Raw genomic sequence first — 20,549 nt, forward strand, 5'->3', positions numbered from 1 at the left:
TAAAAGGATCAGGACTGTTTGCTATGGAAAAAAAATCTGTTCTTAAGGAAACGGGTGAGATGCATCCAGACATAAACACAACCAATAACCAGTGTCAGCAGTGTTTTAAAAGATGCTAAAAACACCAGATTTGTGTGGACACTAAATGTAGACATAACAAAAGTTACAGATACAGAACAAAAACATATTAGTGTGGATGTAGCCAAAGGAAAAATGGAATAGAAACAGTAGTGTGGTTCATGTACCTGCTGGTCCTCCTGGTGTCTTGGTAGATGAGTGTACTCTCAATGCTTTGTGGCTTCTACAGTTCCCTCTCGTATCTGTACCGTCAGTTAAATCGTGGGGGGTGACTACAGTGATGATTGAATGTAAAAGCACATCATTTACAGTATAATGTTAGGTTGCCTTACACACAAGATGGATGTTGATGATGCAATAATATCGTGAGAGCTTGAAATATCAGCAGGGGCTAATCAATTAGTGGCTGCCTTGATGTTCAAATTGCCCACAGTGCCTATGAGCTTAAATGCCAATGACGCATTGGTGGGAAGGATTCATTTAAAAGGGAAGCCATTGAGCGGATGTAGATGAAACCTTTTCTCTAGTGTTGAGTCGTCGCCGCTTTGTTGGACCCTCAGTGGCCTGGCCTTTCTAGTCCCCCTCGAGGTTTTCGTCCTATTGTTGTGCTTTCTCAGCCGTCTGTGCTGATCTCTCTTCGCACCCCCATAACCGATTCAATGAGGCTCTGCTATCCTATTGGTGCTCCACTTTCCCATGAAAAAGGTTTCCATGGAAACCAAAAAAATAATGCAGACCCTCAACACTGTTGCTCTCCACCAGCTAATAGCTCTCTAAACAGGGGTTCAAAAGAGACTACCTCTGCAACAGGCTTCAGGACACAATTTGAACACTCTGCTGCTCCGTACTAGATTACACACATGATGATGACAATTACTTACCTATCTGCTACTGTTGTAATATGGTGGACCAAAATGGGGAAGGGATTACAGTGCAGCGTTGCCTGGGGATATGTTAGCTCAGCCATATGGTGAATATTTTGTAAATGACTCTTTCATCAGACAGGCTCCCCACGCATGTGTAGCCACTGTGGAAGGATTATTGATTCCCTGAGCGTGTGCTTTGTAGCGCCTGAGTTCAAGGCTCCGTGATAAGCGAGTGTATCATTCCGGTGCATCTCCTCACTTCACAGTTTTGTCCTGTTTTCCTCAGTCAGTCTTTGATTGCCTTTTCCAGATGTAATCAGAGCCCCCATATTCTGTATGGGGGTGGAGTGGGTGGGTGTTGCTGCCCCTGTCAGTTGGGTTTTGTGTCCCGGTGAATCTGATGTCTGCTGGCAATATGGTGTGTCGGCGGGATGATGTGGCTGCCTTTCTCAGCCAGAATACTCCTGGGATATTCTCCATCCCCAGCCCCTTGTCGGGATGAGAATATACCCTGCCTAAATTTCACCATCTAATACGGCACGAGCAGCTCTCTCACCACATTTGATGCTGTCGTTGTCAGTTGCCAGTGCTTTGAAACTGGCTCCAAAGTATTGTCAGTCAAAACTCTGCTGCAGACTATTTTTGCACACAGAGTGCTGGAGTAGCAGCAGTTTAATTGGCTCTCATTGCTATATCGTTATTTTCAGCTGGGAGACAGTTGTGGCAAAGCAGTTAGAAACAGGGAAAAGTTTAAAGCATTTATGCTCATTAGACGCACTTGGTCGGAGACGTACCTTAGATTGACAGTTAAATCCAGCCAATGTGTGGTGAGAAAGCAAACTTACAGTGAATAATGCATGAGTTCAGATGCTCATCAAGGTCAAGTCAGGAGCTGTTTGAGGAGACTGCAGTGTGTTGGGTTTTTCCTAATAAAAGGATAATTAGCCAAGTGAGAAGGTACCTCTAAGGCTGATATTAAAATTTTACCTGCTGGAGTAAGCTGGTCTGGACTTCTGCTCACATTTTTTTTGTTGTATGTCTGTTAATTTTGCCTCACAGCTAAGGAGTGAAATATTCACACTGATAAAACGCGGTTGCAGCCTAAGATTAGCGCGCTGCTGGGAGCGAGCGCTTCATACATAATAAATGCAAACTCTGTCATTTTAAGTGTCCTAGAATTTTATTTTCTGTGTTTTTCAAGCTCCCAGTCACACTCTGCTCAAATGAACACCACAAACCAAGACAAATGTGCCACTTTTCTCTCTCCTTGCCGGTACTTTACTGTTTTTTTTCTTATTAGCTCAGTTTTGACCTGTGCTTTTTCCTCCTGTGCTTTTGCCCGACAGCCCATGAAAACAGGAGAGGAGAGAAAAGTGAGACAAGTCATCAGCTTCACCTGAACAAAGACGAGGAACAAACGGATACCCATGGTATGGTCTTATTATTTCTCCTACAAATGTACACATGTGATGTTGAACATAGCCTGTTGTCCTCTGTATATTCCATATTTTCTGCCCTCATTTCCCTCTTATCTATACTGTGGTGGCTTTGCTGTGAATGTTTTCCAGCCAATCCAACATTTCACATCAGCACACATATGTTAAATCAGCAAGAGGAGCAGCAGAAAGAACTTGTTGACAGACTCTTTTCACTGAGATGCTGACAGCACAGGCGCAAAGCCATTGTTTCCGTCAACAGGAGGCTCGGCGCTGAAGCGAGAGCCGGTGCGGAAGCTGGCCCTGTGAACAGGCAGACAAGTGCTTTTGTCCTTTTTACCATCACAGCAGGCTCACCCAGCTCTTTGTTAGTCTCTGATTTGCATTGGCATTTTCAGCATTAGTATTCCAAGCATGGCTAAGCAGCAGACATGCATAGATTGAGAGGTTAAAGGTGAGTTTAGACCCAGACACATCAGCAGTGATCAACCATAGTGCATAACCATAAGGAGAAATAGATGTAGGTGTTATATGTGACATGTAAGACTTAAATTTTTATCAAACAAGGCATGGAGGCTTTTGTCTGGTGCTTTATAGGTTGTCTTGGCCAACTTTTTTTCATTACTAATGCACATATCTTCATAGGTGCTGCGAGGGGTCCATGTTAGGCTAAAAGCAACTATTCCACCACAAAGTGCTATTACAGTGCAGAAAGTGCAGCACTAGCTGGTTAACATGCTAACTTATGTGGATAGATATCTCATTAGAACAAATGGAAGGAGGTCCCTTGATGTCTCCAGTGCTTTTGCTCATTTTAGTATATATTCTAGCTGTTCTAAAGTTTACCTTTAAGCATTGCTGTGGTCTTACATTCATTTTTTTACCTAAACTAGGTGTAGAGAAGGATTTCATGGTACAGCTTTTTTTTTCTTTATTGGAAGAATGTTGCCACACTCCAAGATCTTTTTGTAATCATTCTTTATCAAGCTCATTCTTGACCATTTAAAACAAAGCCTAAGATTCATTCCATAGCAGCATTTATAAGCTTTTGAACATCCAGGCCTCCTCAGCAGATGGAGTTTATCCAGTTTTTATCCATGTTGGCTGAAAGGAACCAGTAGGAAATTAAAATGTTTACACATCCATCTGCTCAGAAAGCTTCAGAACAGTTGATTTGCACCTTATGCTGTGGAGATTGTCTTGAGATGGGGGAAAAAAGAAAGAAAACAAATGATCCAAGTAGAAAATACATTTTCCTTTTAAATTCTGTGATATATTAACTGATGCCGATCTAAGTCGAATGGCCCAGAATCACACAGGCTCATAATCACAGAGTTACATTTATAAGCCCAAACAGTACAAGTGCGGCTTCCGTTACAGCAAATTACAAGGCTGCGATAAAAGAACCATGCATGCTACACTGTTCACGCAAAAGGCATTAACACAGTTTTGGGTGACTTCTATGAACTTTGTTATTTGCAAGTGGGGCCTCAAATATATGTGGTTATCTCTTTCATCTGAGGCTCCTACAAAAACACAAACATTCACACACTTTATCCTCAAGGCTTTGTTTTGATCTTTGCATTGCGCTTGAAACAGCACAAAGTAGGTTACACTGCTGTTTTTATTTTCATTACGTTGAACTTTCTCAGAGTGTGAAGGCTCAAGTGTGTGTGTGTGTGTGTGTGTTCTATATCATTGAGTGATAAAACAGCTTTTAGGCCTTGTACACAGGGGACCTGGCTGTATTCAAACTAACATATGGCCTTGCAGAACGGTGTGAGTGATGGCTCATTAGACAAATGGCTGGCCAAGCTGGCCCCCTGTTGTAAAGAGCCCGGCTCTGCTCCTCTTTGTTTTCTAACAGGAACTGGTGCTAAGTGGGGATGCCAAACAGTCCTGTGCAGACAAAGGCCACTCTCACCCCATATCCGGGTGGCTGTAGAGACCAGAATCCTTTTTAAGGGAGACTGGACAGATTCCAGCTTGTTGCCAAACCGAAAATGTGGAAAATGTTCCAGCTAATTATTGGTAAACCATGGTTTTTGTTATACAGTGATTTAACTTGTGTGTTTTTGCTCCAGCCTGACCCTCTCTCTGTTTAGTCCCCTAAGGCAAAAAGTGTTGTCTCCTATGGTTTTCTTCTGCTGTGTCTGTCTGTGGTGTAAACTCTCTATCTGACCTTGAATTCAACATTTTAATTTAACATTTTAATAATCAGTTACCTGTGTTTCAAATTTAGTTGGTGAGAATATTGTTTTCTTCTCACTCCTAGTGGCTCTGACTTGTTGTAAAATATTATGTATTTATTTATACTACAGGAATAAGAAAGCAGAAGTGGAGACACAGGGATAGAATCAGCCCTGTTGTTGTCATAGTAATAAATGAGCACTTAGTTTTGAATTGAGTTATAACTAATTCTTGTGGAAAGCCCCGAAGGCAATGTGTCATCCTCTAAAACGCCATGTGGGAAAAGCCCTGGCTGAGTCCTAACAAGCGCTGGTGCAGGAGCGTTTATGTGTTCATTGTGGACTGCCCTCACACTGCCAGACAACCGCCACACTAAGAGTTGGAACTCCAGGGGATCGATGCATCATTGAGCGTGTTCCTAGCCCTGGTATTGATCCATTCCCGCGCAACCAGTTTGTATCTTCACTCGGGCCAGATAGAGGTGCCGAAACAATTAGGTGAAAGTGTCTGCTGTGTGAAAGTGAGCATCACACATGCACACAGACACACACACTTGTGTTCATCTCCATCACATGCCCTTTTGTTTAACTACCTAGAAGTTATCAATGCCCTTACCCCATCCAATCTTTCTAATCTAAGGAGCTGCAGAAGCAATTTTACTCCAGGAGTCAGAGCAACTGTTAGTACAGAACCAAAATGCTGGATGTGTGCCCAGTTGGGATGTCGGGAATGTGGCCTGCAGTGAAGTTGACAACACATGGTCAGTCTGTTTCTGACTGTGCATTTGTTCACTCTTCTCTAGTTAATCAGCCTGTTGTTCAGGAGTGTGTCAGCTGCCTGGTCAGAGGATGTCTGCCCTCTGGGATTCACACAAAATCATTCCTCCAAACTGAGCGTGTCAGGAGAGCGCCACTCCCAGGCTCAGATAAGAACCGCTCCAGGTTCTCAGCATGCACTGAAACAGTGGAGTGAAATGATAAACGACTGCAAGAAGGAGCTAATTTATCTGAGACTGTCCACTCTGAGCTACAGCAGTGGCCATAATGTGCAGAAGCTGATAATGCTCACCAATCATATCTGTACACTGTAAAAAAAACTCATTAAGATAGTCTTGCCTGAGGATAAACTATTTATACCTGAGTGTCGAACCAGCATTAGCAGTTTTCCCCACTTGCTATAACCCAGCTGAGTTTCTGCGATGTGCTCTCTCTCTCTGTGTGAGCTACACCCACACGCACACTGGGAGCTGGGTTGCCTTTGAGCTACACTTTCTCTCTGTGGTTGTTCAGTGTTGTCTGTAAGCTGTATGCCCTCTAAAGCTGCATACAGTGCTATATCTGCTTAGCATTCAGCACACTTCAAAGCTCCTCGGTGTGACAGCACAGCCCAGGGCTCATTCTCCCCTAATTGGAGGTTCATTAAGGGACACGGCTTGCCTCGGGGGAACCCTGCTCATTGCCAGAGGAGCCTGTCTTCATTCGGGTTTTGGGTGTTTACTTGCTTTGCCTGATTTAGGAAGTCATGGAGAAATGTGAAAATGGGTTTTTAATTGAGATAAAGGTTGATGCGGCATGTGTGTGGTCCCTTAGTGTCATTGTTGGACGGTATTAGCACATGCACAGGAAAGCTTTCTAGTGGCAGACAGTGGATGTCAACACACACCTACTCCAGCTGTGCCATGAGACAAATGTGTCGTCCCCGGGGTTCAATTACAGGTGATCATTTAGAGGGTCAACGACATTTTAAGGGGTCAAGCTTCAACCCTCACGATCTCAAGAGCATTTCACTATTAATGGTTATTTGTTATGCAAGCTCATGCTCAAGATGAAGTGAACTTGCTGGGGGTGGAGAGTAGAGTGGTGACGTTTGGCGAGGAGCAGCTGCAGTGTCCTTGTCGTTCTGATCCATTCATGCGGGGTATGGGGCGCTGGTGGAGCAGGGGAATATGGACTCACTTCATTAATCGTGCCGAAAGTGACATCTTCAAGGGGAACCACTCAAGGGTGTGCTATTTATACATGGTGCGCTCTCAATGTGGAACTATGTCTTCCTTATCTTTTAATTACAAAGAGTTGACACAACCGTAATGGTTGATCGTGTAGATGCCAACCAAACAGACCTCTGGTTTTCTGAGTTAAGCATGAAAAAAGGGCCAGTGGCAATGTTTCAGAATTCCTCCTGCTCATACTGAGATGAATGTAGGTCGGATGGGTTTGTCCTCATTACAGTGCTCTGGCTCCTGATGGTACTGCGAGGTTGATTTAGGATCAGTTCTCATTAATTCTCTATCAGATGCAACCATGGCGGCTGCAAAGCCCAAGCTGGCTGAGGATAAGACTTCGCCAAGAGTAAACAATGGGATTTTAGTGCCATGTGGCATTTTATTATGTCAAAAACAGAGAAAGCAGCAGATGTAGACAGAGCTGGCATTTTACTGATACCTCAGGGCTGAGACTTCCACGTAGATTGTCAGATTGAGGACATACAGCACCTCCTGCTAACAAGCACATTGTCTGCAGTTATAGCAGTGTAGTGTTCCTTACTACTGTGTGTCATGTTTGTTTATAATGGGTGTTTTTTCCCCCTAGCCTATGCAAACAGAATGCCACACAACCTGTTATCCTAATGAATTGCTAGCTTAGCAAAGCAGCACACCTGAGGAGGATCTGCCTTTAATCTAGAAGCAGTTGTTTGTCAGAGTTGCTGCAAAGCTGCTGCTTCTGGGGTGTGAAGCACCATTCCCTTGTCTACACACACAAATATGCTCTGCAAAACATTCAGAGAGTGGTGTGATCTCTATGGCTGGGCTGTGATCGATGAGGACCTGCGATCTCATGGGAGTCATGGGAAAGACCAGTTTGTTTACTCTGCACTTTCTCCAGGGTCTCTGTGGCAGTTTGATTAATACTGTGCTGGTTTGCACCATAGGCTTGTTATTTGAAGCCTGCCTGGGCCCGTACAGTACAGCCCATTTCATCCTTAAGCATTCAATGCATTTTAATGCGTAAAAGAAAATTGGCTCCAGATCTGACAGTTGGTTTGACCCTGAGATGGAAGCGAAGAGCAAAAGGGCGAGGCTGGAAAAGAAATCAGACATTTTGTTTGAAGAATAAGAAGTGAGCTGTGCCCTGTGAGAGTTTTTTTTTTTTTTTTCCCCAGCCGACCCCTTCCTCCTCTCTCCCTATTCCATCTCCTCATCTCCTCCTCCAATAAACACAGTTTGCACTCTTCATAGGAGCCCATGGATTGACAGGGAGAGGGATGAGAACAAGCCGTTTCTGGTGCTTCACTGTGAGACTGTAATATATGCAAATCTCAATTAAGACCTCCTGTGCCCTCATTAGGCCTTTCAGTGGGGCTTAGGAAAGGGAGGGGTTAATTAAAACCCTTCACAGGCAGTCGAGGATGCTGGTTGCTCTCAGAGTACCACTAGGAGGGTAATCAATACCTAAGCATATCATTATGATTTACAGAAAGTGTTTAACCATAGCTCTAAATCAATTTCCTGGGTCTAGGGAGAAAAACGAGAAAGGGAAAAAAAAAAAACATAATAAGCCCCTGGGCTGGTGAGGAAGGGAAAAGTTCTCATTCTATGGTAACTGTCTCCCACAGCACACAAAGGCTGCCTTCATATCTTTAGTATTGTTCCATTTTATTGTCACGGCAGCTTACAACAATGAGACAAAGGAGCTTTCTCTGGAGCTCACAGCACATTAAAATTAGCAGCAAAATGAAAAACAAACCAGTGTGTGCATGCCATTTTAAAAGAAAAACAGGTCGGGCTTAATTATTTACATTCTATGTAAATTAGTGGCAGCAGCTGTTGAAGAGCACATGCGGAGGTTATGGTTTGTTTTTTTTTACCTGAGAATGTGAATTTCAGAGTTGATTAATACCCCGTTCACACTGGGTAAAAAAATGTGGCTTAAGCAGGATTCGGCCACATCCAGATCAATCCAGATGTGTTAGATCAGTTAGCGATGTGCTACTTCCGGGTCACGGGGCGCGACACGGGACAAAAAAACACAAGACGCATGCGCACACGCGGTCCTACCGCGGCGTGAACGGACTCTGTATATTACGAGGCGCCACCTAGTGGTTTGGAGGACAGCAAACATGCTGGATGAAGCCGGATTGAGTGTGGACACAAGTGTGTGCTAGCCAGATTTGAAAATAGGTCTGAACGCATCCAGTTTAAAGGCTGTCTGGGCTCAATCCTACTCTAGCTGGAATGACTTTCTCCAGTGTGAACGGGGCCTAAGTGCAGGACAGTGGTGAAGGGGGTCATAGAGGAATCACACTTGAGTGACAGTGGAGCCCCTTTTAAAGACGGACAGGAATCAAACCTGGCATTGATCATAACCCAGGCGTCATTACTGCCTCAGAGAGGATCGCCCATAGGAGTCCTCTGACAGCACATCAACCAGCAGGAAGGCTGCCTACAGTTTAGCCTGGAAAGTACAGACAGAAGAAGTGAAAGAAGAGCTTTTTTTTTTTTCAATTTAGGGGTGGCAGTGTAGTTGTACAGACTTATTTACAATTCCTCTGAGAAATCGCTTTTTAATCCGCTTGTTACCCAGCCTCAATCCTGGCTATCACTATGGGGGAGCAAATTAATAATCAGAAGTATAAAGCAAAGAGTGCCGGTTCGTTTCTGCCAAATAATTAATTTTCTTCCTTCACTGAGACTGCAATTATAGCTGCCCCACAGATTGTTTCCACTTCAGTTTTTGCAGAGATGATTCCTTAGACAGTTCCCATCCTCCCTGGAGGCAAAAAAGCTTCTTCATTTGCTGCTTGAAAGGTCAAACATTTGCCTCAATGGAGGCTTTGTGGTGCATATATATATATATATATATATATATATATATATATATATATATATATATATGTGACCCCCATTCAGTGGGAGGTGTTCTTCATTAACCAGGAGTGCTTTTCAGGATGGGCCTTCATCAAGGAAAGTGTGTTTATGTCAGAGAGAAGCTGGCTGACGGGAGCACAGGGCTCCCACCGCTCATTACATTAAGGATAAAAAGAAGCTCTGTAGTGAAGGCCGTCCCCTGTCAGGTTAATGCACAAGTGACCCCAGACGTAGACAAACCCTTGAGTCACACTGAACCCAGGGATCAGTATTTGTGCTGAGACAAGAAGTGAGGATGGTTAAACTAGGCTTGGCGTAAAAACATTTTAAAATGTTGTCACAGTGTGAGGTAAGCAACGCACATTGGCTGACCTTGTGTTGCACAGAAGTGTAGTGGATGTTTAAGAAACTATGAGTGCTACACGGTGCCTGAGGGGAGAAAACAAGGACTGTCAACTAATTCTGAACCAAATCCACCAACAGACATGTGTGTGTGTGACTGGCAGAACTCATTAAAATGTGAGCAGACTTTTTTGCAGAGTACTTTTTTTTTGTTATGTGGGATGCAGGAAAAAGTGAATACTGTCAGCACGGGGCAGGATTCATTAAGTGGCACATCTTGTGGTGTTTTTGTTGCAGGGGCAGGGAGAGGCTTCAGCACGGGGGACAAGCATGGAGGGGGACTGTCTCAGCTGCATCAAGTACCTCATGTTTGTCTTCAATTTCCTCATCTTCGTAAGTATTTCTCATCTTGTTCTCAAAGACACTTCATCTGGCTATCTCTGAAGTTAGTGTCAATCTAATGATTTAAGATGGGCTTCTGCCTGCTCACTGCCCGACTCACTAATGGAGCCACATTTGCATTTCATTAGATGAGGCAATCTTGATTCTATCAAATTCTCTTTTGATGAAATTTTAGTGTGCTGACACACATCTGAGGCACACTGTGCCATGTGGAGTTTGTGACTGGCACCTGAGTTTATCAGTCTTGATCAGACAATCAAGGGTAATCCTGTTAGTCTGAACCCAAGAAGGGAGGAGGAGGAGGGTCACAGTAAGAAGGTTCCTCTCTTTTCCTGCTTTATTAAGCGCAACCAAACCGTTTAGAGTCTATACTCAGATGTTGTTGTTCAAGGCGCTGGTAATAATGCGACCGATAGAGCAAAGAATGAACTTGGCTGTTGGCACCACTCAATAACACCCACCGCCTTTTAACTCAATGGAATTTTTTTTTGTCTTTTAAAATGGCTGCCTCCTCCCATCATACTACACCCTGTCAGAGCTGAAGTAAATTTGCAGCCCAGGTCTCTCCCTATGACAGGAAGAAGGGGATTGTGGTGGAAATGTTGGAGGCTCAGCTCGGTCCCCTCCTACCTCAGTACCTTCTTTTCTTAATCACATGAGTCACCCCGCAGTAGATAGGGTGTTAGTGACAGGGAGGATGGGAGCTGCAGTGCTGTGGATTTCTTTAGCAGGTTGGGGGGTTTGTCAAAGCATGGTAGATATCTCTCACTCAGAAGTGCCTTTTTTATCTCACCCCCTATACTCAGCCCAACCTTTACAGACGTTTGCACTACTAGCATTTTCTGGTAGAAGAATATTTCCTATTGTATGGTTGTCTTGAATGTCACTGGAGTCCAATTACTGTTTAAAAAACAGCTCATTTGTGTTGTGTCTAACTACTGTTTTCTTCTTTGCTCACCAGCTGGGGGGCTCGTTCCTCCTGGGTGTTGGAGTGTGGGTACTGGTGGACCCCACTGGGTTCAGGGAAATCGTAGCTGCCAACCCCCTGCTATTCACTGGGGTCTACATCATTCTGGGGATGGGAGGCATGCTCTTCCTTCTGGGCTTCCTGGGCTGCTGCGGAGCCATCCGTGAAAACAAGTGTCTGCTCCTCTTTGTGAGTCTCGGCTGACAAATTTGAAATGTGGTTCTGTTACTGATCTTTGTTTTTGTGCATGCGTGTCGATTATTCTGTCTGTCTGTCAGTTTTTTGGACATCCGCACTTGAGACAGAAAGCCAAAAGAGCAAAACGCCCTTCTATTTGCCTTTGTGCCTCCCAGCTTCATGCATAGTTAATGCAGAGTGAAGTGGGCGCAGCCAGAATGTGTTTTTTTTTTAAAGACTGACGTGCACTTTTCCTGACACTTATCACCTTGTCACTCTCTCTCTTACTTTGCTTTTTTGTCTTATTACAGTTCTTTATGCTCATCCTCCTCATCTTCTTAGCAGAGCTGGCTGCTGCCATCCTAGCCTTCATTTTCCGGGAGCACGTAAGTTTCCTCAGTACTCGCTGCACCTTTGATCACAAGTGTCCAGGCTGGGTGTCAGAACTAAAGGCTCGGATTCACACACTTGACATATTTAAATCGTAATTTTTACAGATTTTTTTTTAGATGAAGCTCCTTTCTGACCGTATTTAAAGCTGTGGTTTGATATCTAGCCTGCTTTGAGGTTGTGTGAGGTTCTTAATCGATGTATTACCTACTGTAGATGGTGGTCAGCATGCCCACAGCCAACAAATTAACTGCTGTGGATGGGATCAGCAGGAAAACAGTTGAGCTACCTAGAAGAAATAGAATATGATCTAAGTTAGTATGTGCTTCTCTGTGCTGTAAGGCAGCCTTTACATCAGCCACCAGTTAAAAACAGTAATTCCCTCTTGCAGAACACAGTATGTGTGGTTGGCATTGCTGCCATAGTTTGTGCCACTATGTGATTCAGCTGTGTTAACATGTTAGTTTGGGTTCGGATAAAGTGTTAAAGCACCATATTTACAGAGTGGGAGGGTTTCTCCAAACTGCAACTATGTGTGTAGGCATCAAACTATATAGATAAGCACCTTATAGCACCTCTCTATAAAGAGGCCAAACAATTCCCCGAATTTAAAAGTGCATTCCTGAAACAATGAAATCTAAAATGGAAAAATGAGATCCAAAGCAACAGAAATATCCTTTTTTTTATTCCCTCTATTCCTTTTCCTTTTCAAAACTGGGACCTCATGTACCCTAGTCCAGGGCTACCGTTAGCTAATGTAGCCTCCAATCACTAGAGGCCAAAACAGAGATGAGCTCGCTACTTTGAAACTCCACAGCCCCAGATTTTTCCCATTTCTATCTTAACCGATCTTGCCTCAAGTTACAGCACTTCAGGCAGTTTATCAGACTTCCTGCAGCTTCCTCCGGAGCCACAAAAAGGGTTTATACATTTTTCACATCTGTATTGGTGCTGACTTTGATGTGTAAAACTGGTGCACTTCACTGTTAAAATGACACCCAGCCTCAGGGTCCAGTGATGTTATCTGAAGTATCAGATACTGTCTCTGTGGTAACACTAACCTGTGCTCTCCAGCTGACCAGAGAGTACTTCACCAAGGAGCTGAAGAGACATTACCAGGGCTACAACAACAGTGATGTCTTCACCTCCACATGGAATGCCATTATGACTACAGTAAGGCCACGGTGCAGATGGCAAACAGCTCAGACACAGTAGATTTAACCCTTCCTCCAACAGTCTGTGGAAACAGGAGAGGTTACAGCCAGGAGGCTATATTTTATAGATAAATCCTAGACATTTAGGTCAATATTCATGCTGGATTGATGCATGCACACACAGTGGACCACAGGCCATTCTCCTATTCTCTCTTCCCTTCAGTTTGACTGCTGTGGGGTGAACAGTCCAGAGGATTTTAAGGACAGCCTGTTCAGGATGATCAACCAAAATCATGTGGTGCCAGAAGCCTGCTGCCAGCGTGCCAGTCAGACCGGGGAGCTGGCCTCTATCAGCCAGGAGCAGTGCTTATCAGGCAACATGATGTTCCGCAATAACAAGGTAACTTCTGACATCTACCATGTCAACTTCTCTCTCTCTCTCTCTCTCTCTCTCGCTCTCTGTCGTCCTCCTTCTAAACCACCTCCAGGCCTAATTAGAGCTGAAGACAGTTGAGGGGTGACATCCAGGGACTGGCTGACTCCTCCATAGCTGATGATTAGCGCTTCTCTGTGTTTGGGGGTGTCATGGGAGACCATCTTACTATGTAGTACAGCATAGAGACACCAGAGCGCGCGCGCACATGTGTGTGTGTCTGTGTCTGTGTAGGCAAATTGTTTTTGTGGGGATCAAAAATAGAAGATAATAAGTATATGAATATGTGAAAATTAGATGTGCTTCACAGTTACATGAATGCACACCCACTTCCATGTGGGTTGATGCTCCTGTGTGCAAAACGAGCCTTGAGTGTAATTACGGTGAAAGCTGATAGGAAGAGGGTTTTTTTTACTGCACTCTCCACCTGTTGTTTTTCAAGCCACTAGAACAATGAGTGTTTTCCACAGTGTGTGCCTCTCTGCTCATTCACACAAAGCACTCTCATTAAAAGGCTTTGAGGCTGGAGGCCCTGCTTCCCACTCATCTAGCCAGGCCTTTGTTCACAGCCTCACTCAATTGAAGCTGTGATGTTGCTTTAATTGTCTCTGTAATTTTGCAAGTTTATTGCCTATTGATTCTCTGCTAAATGTGTGACGTCTTTCTGTGTCCACAGGGCTGTTACTCTGCGGTAGTTGATTACTTTGAACTGTACATCTATGTGGCTGGAGCCCTGGCCATTGTGGTGCTAACCATTGAGGTATGATGGTGTATTCAAATGTGCAGCTTCTCCTTTTTCCCTTCTAGTGAACTGAATATTACTTTTTTTTTTTTAAATTGCAATTCTGCATTAACCCATGGCTATTTACCTGAATGTGGCCTTGTTATTTGAAAGCCCTTTATGTGGCAAGATCCCCATCTGGTGGTGATAGTTGGTGCTGCAGGAACACAACAAAAACTGCTTAAACCAAGAGTAAATTGTATATTTTGAAATAACAACACCAATTGTACAATGCTAGCTGTATTGGTTTGAGCAAATCTGCGTCTTTATTTTTTGTGAGTAATTCTCTTCCTTCTTCTTTTCAGCTTTTTGCCATGGTCTTTGCCATGTGTCTCTTCAGGGGAATCCAGTAGAGCTGCTCCATCTGTGAACTTCTTTTTTTTTGTTTGGAAAAAAAAGGGAATTCAGGAGAAAAGACAAAAACAAACAAAGAAAAAAACGGACATTTGTAAATTTGTGGATCTCTTTTTTTTTATTGGCTAATTAATAGAAAAACAAACTCCTGTACTTCACAGCTGGACTTTTGAGGTACTGGTTGATAAAACACACACACACACACACACACACTCACTCTTAGACATAACACACAAACTATTGAAAAAGTGGGAGATAAAAGTGATGTGGAAAAGATTTGTGTGGAAAAACAGTAATTTGTGGACCAGGTCTAGCACAGACTGGGTGTAACATGGATTGGGGGGGTGAGGGCCATGTGAAGCCTGAGCAGAAGGCACTGCACTGACTTTTGGATGAAGAATATTTATATTAAGTAAAGTTGGCCTAACTGTAAAAATTGTGTTTCATGTACACTCTGGCTGTCCCACCCCCCACCCCACCCCTTTCATACTGTATAATGTAACTCCTTCCCTTCACAGGCCTTTTTTTACAGCCACACTACTTTAATGCTGTATTATATAAGCTCTGTGTGTGTGTGTGTGTGTGTGTGTGTGTGCGCGTGTGTGTACATACGGATGCTCTGAACTTTCTTATGAATGTGTATGGACTTGTCTGTGAGCATGTGAACTTGTGGCTCTCCATGGTTTCCCTTTCCCAAGCTTGAAGCCAACAGCTCTAATTCTTTATTCTGTTTGTATGTTGATGTTTATTGCATTAGTGGTTATATGTGGTTTTAGGCGGTGAACTGTATGTGTATGCATTTGTATTAGATTCTTGAAAAGTCAGTGACATAAATGGCATTCTAAATGACTGTTTCCTGTGTGTTTTCTTACACCGATTGCAAGGTTTATTTAAAAAAAAAAATCTCCTTTCCTGCTATAGACACAAAAAGACAAAAAATAAACTATCGACATTTGTCCATCTTCTCACAGGCCCTGTGGTCAAATGCAGAACTCTGTGACAGCTATTTGTCCGAAATGACTTTGTTTACATCTGCTGCATGGACGGTTGGTCTGTTTCTCTTTCAAATCATCTCTCTTCTATAAAAAACCTTGATGACATCTGAAGCATGAATCACAAAGGATGGGTGGTTTCATTTGGTGATGAGTGCAAAGGATAATAAATTCTGCGAACACACACATTCATCACTGTCGCAATAAAAATCAATGCCGCCTCGGTGTTATTGATTTTGATTTTCCTGTAGAAGAAAAGAGTATAAGGTGAAAGTGTAAACACTGTAAAGTGTAATGTTACTAAAAAGGAAAGAAAAATGTGAATATGACTAGGCTGTGTGATAGTTCTATTTATATGTTTGACATATTTGTGTATTTATTAAAAAAAACGTGTGTAAGCAGCAGGCACCTCCAGACATTTAAATCTGGTCTTTTTTTGGCCACTAGGGGCGCAAAAACGCCAGAACGTGGGATAACATCAGACCACAACAGCTAATGTTAGCTAACGTTCAGGTAACTTTACAACCAAACAGAGGCTAAAAGTTTACATTTGTCTGTGGAACAACATTAACAGCGGTTTGGAGTGATGTCTGTGGCCACCTGTTGAATGAAAGTTCACAGTTCAGTTTTTTTAACACGTTTCCTCTCGTTTTTCTTGGTTGTTAGGGTTAGTGGTCATGGTTGTTGCTTGCGCGGTGTCATTTGTTTGTTTTCATGTAGTTGAGGCTAATTTGAGTTTTATGATGATGATTCATTAATGTTAAGTTTCTTTGTTGTGTTTTCTGGAGGTCAGACGCAGGATTTGGACTCTTTTCAGACAGATTTCAGACTTTTCTGTCTGTGAACCAGCCTCTAGAATGGAGATGAGTAGGTTACTTCCGGTTGCATTGGAGGATGCTGAGTGAATCAGGTCATTCATTTTTTAAGGCCAGGAGTTAGGGACATAGTTATGTTTAATTACTTAAATGATTTTTCCAAAATTATTATTAGCTCAGAGTTAATCAGTTCTTATCTAACATAGAGGGTCTCTTCAGAAGATCCATGCTGTGTTTCTACAGCAGCCTTTAATGTACAAAGCAAACTCTTCATCGAGTCTTTCATGGTTGAAGCTTGAATTATTATTTGTGGGCTTGTAAAGGTGAAGACATAAATTTAGAAGTTCATTCATTCTTTATGCATTTGACCAGGTTGGTTTACAGTCTGCAATCTCACCACTAGATGCCGCTAAATCCTACAACGTGACCCTTTATATATGTTAGAGAACATATAGCTGCTATTCTCTGAGCATCTGAGGCTTTATTTTTGTGAGATGAACTGCATGTATTAGTGGCAGGAATATAATGATGAAGTGGACTGTAAAAGCAAATTAAAATCAAGCTTGATCTAGCTTTTCTTCTGTTTTCGTGATAATAAACTGACCCCCTGTTATGGATTTTGATCATCAAAAATAGGCAGCCTATTGTTTATCAGCATTTCTTTAGTAAGAAGGAAAAAAATGCAGTGGGCAATGAAAATATATAATTGATATATTTTTAATATATTAAAATACCAACTATACTGTTTGTGTCTGTATTTTAATAAAGTCTTTGCCATTAACCCGAGCCTCTCAGACAGTCTGCACAACATGTGATCACAATTTTCCTAACAAGCTTATTAAGAAACACACTTTTACACTTTGGGAATGTGTAGTTGTTAGGCTCATGGTGGACAGAACAACAACCAGCTGACTTCTTTTAGTTTCCCTCATATACTGGAACTCATTATCGTCACCTGAAGAAAAATGTGCAGTTTTGTTTCCTTTGCCTCATACGCCAAGGGCAATCAAGATCAGCCACAAAACAGTAGTTGTAGCCACACTGACTCACACATATGTTATCCAAATATGGCTCTCAGATCACACAAACATATTATTTTTGTCTACTCGTTAACCAACCAACTTTAATTTGTGTCTTCCGTTAGTATAATATAACAAGTATAAGTATAGTAATATTTATTATCTACTTATTACGAATGCAAATGCTTTTTAGGGGGTGACATCTTAAGATTATTGTACAGAAATGATCACTTTAATTTAAACTTTTATTGAAGCAATTATACTGTAGGTGAGCGTCAAGGATTTAGCAGGGTGCAGTAATTTAATTCACCACATGAGGGCAGTAGCGCTCCTTCTGCTCCATCCGTTGACTGCAAGTCTACCTTAACAAGAAGAAGAAAGGGACTTAGTGATATAGACTAGAGGATTTCAACAAGTATGTAGGTTATATGGTTCTAAACACTAAAAAACAAAATACATAAATTAGCATTTTATCAGATTAAACATTTGAAATAAATAAAGAAACACCATCTTTTCATCAGCTCTGTAAACATAGCTTCTGTAAAGAAAGTCTTGGGTGACCTCAACATATTTTTGAATCCTCCAAATTTCCATGTGTTGACTTGTAGCATTTGACACAACTCTGAGGCCGACCATCAAAACAGTGTGGCACATTTAGTGTTTGACCTGCTGATCACAAAGTAAGCACCAGGTGGTTACAGGTGGTTAGCTCCTGATTCTGCAGGTTTACTCTCAGGTCACATCATCATTACACGTGTTAGCACAGCCTCCAGTTGTGCGCCACAGCAGATAATACTGTTATTTAGTATTATCTGCTGCCATGACTAAGCTTGATTCACATTTGAACCCGTGAAATCAAACTAAAAGCAGCTGAAATTCAAAATCTGGCAAAAATCAACCTGATGCAAATATTAAACATACTCAAGTCTGCTTTCATTTCAAAGAGAAATACCAAAAATAAACTATTTATTTTGCTTTGAATTTGTGATTTGAATTGACAGTTTGTGGTTAAAAACTGCTTTCAGTGCATCTTTGATTTTTTCCATCTTAATTGCAGCTGCCAGAGCAGCATTTTGGATTCTCTCTGTACTAATGAATCTTAATAGAAGGACAAACACAGAAAAACATGCATTTGCATTCTTTGTTCTCAATATGTTATGAGTTACCATGGTTGGATTTGTAGTCTTCCTACTGCTGGTTTGAAAAGCTAGTGTAAAAGGCCTTAAAATAGTGTTAGATTCTCTTTAGGTATGGGGTCACTGCAAAGGATTGATGTTGTAGTATTTACCTCTTTGCTGCAGCATAGTTTTGCACCACTGCATCTCTTCTTTCCTCATAAAAATTCCTACTGGGAAAGAGAGAGAAGGAGTGAGGGATGGGGGAGAGGGGCTGTGTTCAGTTTGTTTTAGCCCTCTGTTTGGAGAAGAAACTTTCATTGCTTGATGATTTATGGGTGGTTAGCCTCCCAGGAGAATTATAGAGTCCCTTTTTCCTCCATGTAATAACCCAGTGTCTAACATAAAATTTAGGTTTCTCCTTTGTGTTGTGTTTATCCAGTATGAAAGGTGTTAGGTCCGGTGGGGAGTTGAAACCCCAGGAGATGGTTCAGCAGAAACCATATCAGGGGCAGATGATTCACATCTGCTGCAACGAGACCACAGAACCCATTAAAAAATGTGTGAATTTAGAAAACACACAGCAGCAGAGTTTACTACACAAATAATGATGCAGGTCTTTGTAACAGTTTTTTTGTTGTGAGACAGAAGGTCTGAATTGTTTCACAGAAAGTTCTTTCAGACTCAGGTGACCTTCATGACGCACAATGTGGTGCCCATGACCAAACATGAAACAGGAAGTAAGCGGAAAAGGCCGGGATATTAGTCTATAGGGATGGGGTTGTTTCTCAGGCCTAGCCGTCACCACTGTCTTCAGAGATCTCTGGTGCCCTGTGACTCACTTTTAGAGCATGTGTTTTTCAGCATGCAGGACTCAGATTTAGCTGATGACTACAAATAGATGGCTTGAGCTATCCCATGTGAGAGGACCGCAAACTGCTCTATGGTTACAAAAAAGAAGAGTAAATGGCCATCCATGAGCTGAGTGATAGTGTGGCTGCTTCTTTTCTCCTCATTAGTTATCTCTTTGAGTGTGTTTTTTGTTTTTACTTCCTCCATTCTGCCTGTGTGTCTGTGTTACAAAATGTTCCACACAGCTGGAGGTTAATGCAGTCCTTAGCTCCTCATTGCACACCAGCTTTTCTCACCCTGTGGCCTTCGCCATCAAGCCGTCATCTCTGCCTGTCAATCAGTTCCAGAGTGACACGGTGCACATGAGTCCGCAAGAGGTCAACTGTTGTGTATGTCTGACCTTTGAGCTCTGCAGCAGGAGGGCTTCATGTGCAAATGCACTGAACAAGACTGGACTTGAGGGTGCAATAAATCAGAGGGGGTACTTCACCGTCCCATACTCACAAGATTCATAATTGGAAGCATATTGCCAAAAAAGAGAGACAAAAGGCTTCTCTGGAGCAAAGAGGTCGAGGGGTTAAAAACACAGGCTGATAAAAAAAACTTGAAGGGTGTTAGGATGGAATCGGCAGACAGATTTTCAGTATGTTGCCAGCTCACAGTTGAAGCATGTTTTATCACATTATTTATGTTCTACCACATGTATCTAGTAAATACAAAAAGCTTCCTTCATAAACTTAACCAGTCTGGGTTCATGTAATGCTTCTGAATAAATATAATATGCTCTTTTATATCTGTATTTAACAATGCGCGTTTGCAGCCGTACACTAGTGTTGATTAAATCCACCAATCTCTTGTCTGGACACAAGCTGCACCCATGTGCCAGTGTCGCTCTAAATCCTCTGCCTCTATGTTTATGTTAGCATGTCAAAAAGCCACACAAGACATTTCCACACTGTAATAAACTAGACTTTTATTAGTGGGAGTCCGTGAATGATGTGTGCCTTGGTGAGGCTGTTTCTATGGTTACAGACCACAGAGATGCCTGACAGGCAGCTGGCAGGTCATTGGCTGTTTGGTGGTCACCATCAGCTGATGGGAAAATGGAAAAGGGAGAGGCTGACCGCACATTAACAAAGTGAGCTCATATCTTGCTTGCGGTGATGGACTCACCTGAGGTTTGGTTCTTCTCTTTTGTGCAGGTGAGGCTCTTGTAATTGCAAATTTACAACACTGCAGACATCCTCTGCAGTATGAGACATGAAATTGATCCCCTTTGTTAGCTTGAGTTGAAGATAAGATAATAGAAAAGGCTGGCCCTG

At 42.5% G+C, this 20,549-nt stretch overlaps 1 protein-coding gene across 1 annotated transcript in view; it reads left to right on the forward strand.

Annotated features, from left to right (window-relative positions):
* The window catches only part of tspan18b (tetraspanin 18b), a 30,890-nt gene extending 16,378 nt beyond the window's left edge, over nucleotides 1-14,512 (forward strand). Inside the window, exons 2-9 of the mRNA XM_028431191.1 lie at nucleotides 2,291-2,374; nucleotides 10,074-10,169; nucleotides 11,140-11,334; nucleotides 11,634-11,708; nucleotides 12,787-12,885; nucleotides 13,090-13,266; nucleotides 13,976-14,059; nucleotides 14,386-14,512. Coding sequence (XP_028286992.1) covers nucleotides 2,372-2,374; nucleotides 10,074-10,169; nucleotides 11,140-11,334; nucleotides 11,634-11,708; nucleotides 12,787-12,885; nucleotides 13,090-13,266; nucleotides 13,976-14,059; nucleotides 14,386-14,433 — 777 coding nt within the window. The 5' untranslated portion in view covers nucleotides 2,291-2,371 and the 3' untranslated portion in view covers nucleotides 14,434-14,512. The remainder of the gene's footprint in view (nucleotides 1-2,290; nucleotides 2,375-10,073; nucleotides 10,170-11,139; nucleotides 11,335-11,633; nucleotides 11,709-12,786; nucleotides 12,886-13,089; nucleotides 13,267-13,975; nucleotides 14,060-14,385) is intronic.
* The last annotated feature ends 6,037 nt before the right edge of the window (nucleotides 14,513-20,549 follow it).

Source organism: Parambassis ranga, chromosome 19 (genome assembly GCF_900634625.1).
Source record: "Parambassis ranga chromosome 19, fParRan2.1, whole genome shotgun sequence".
NCBI classification, from domain to species: Eukaryota; Metazoa; Chordata; class Actinopteri; family Ambassidae; genus Parambassis; species Parambassis ranga.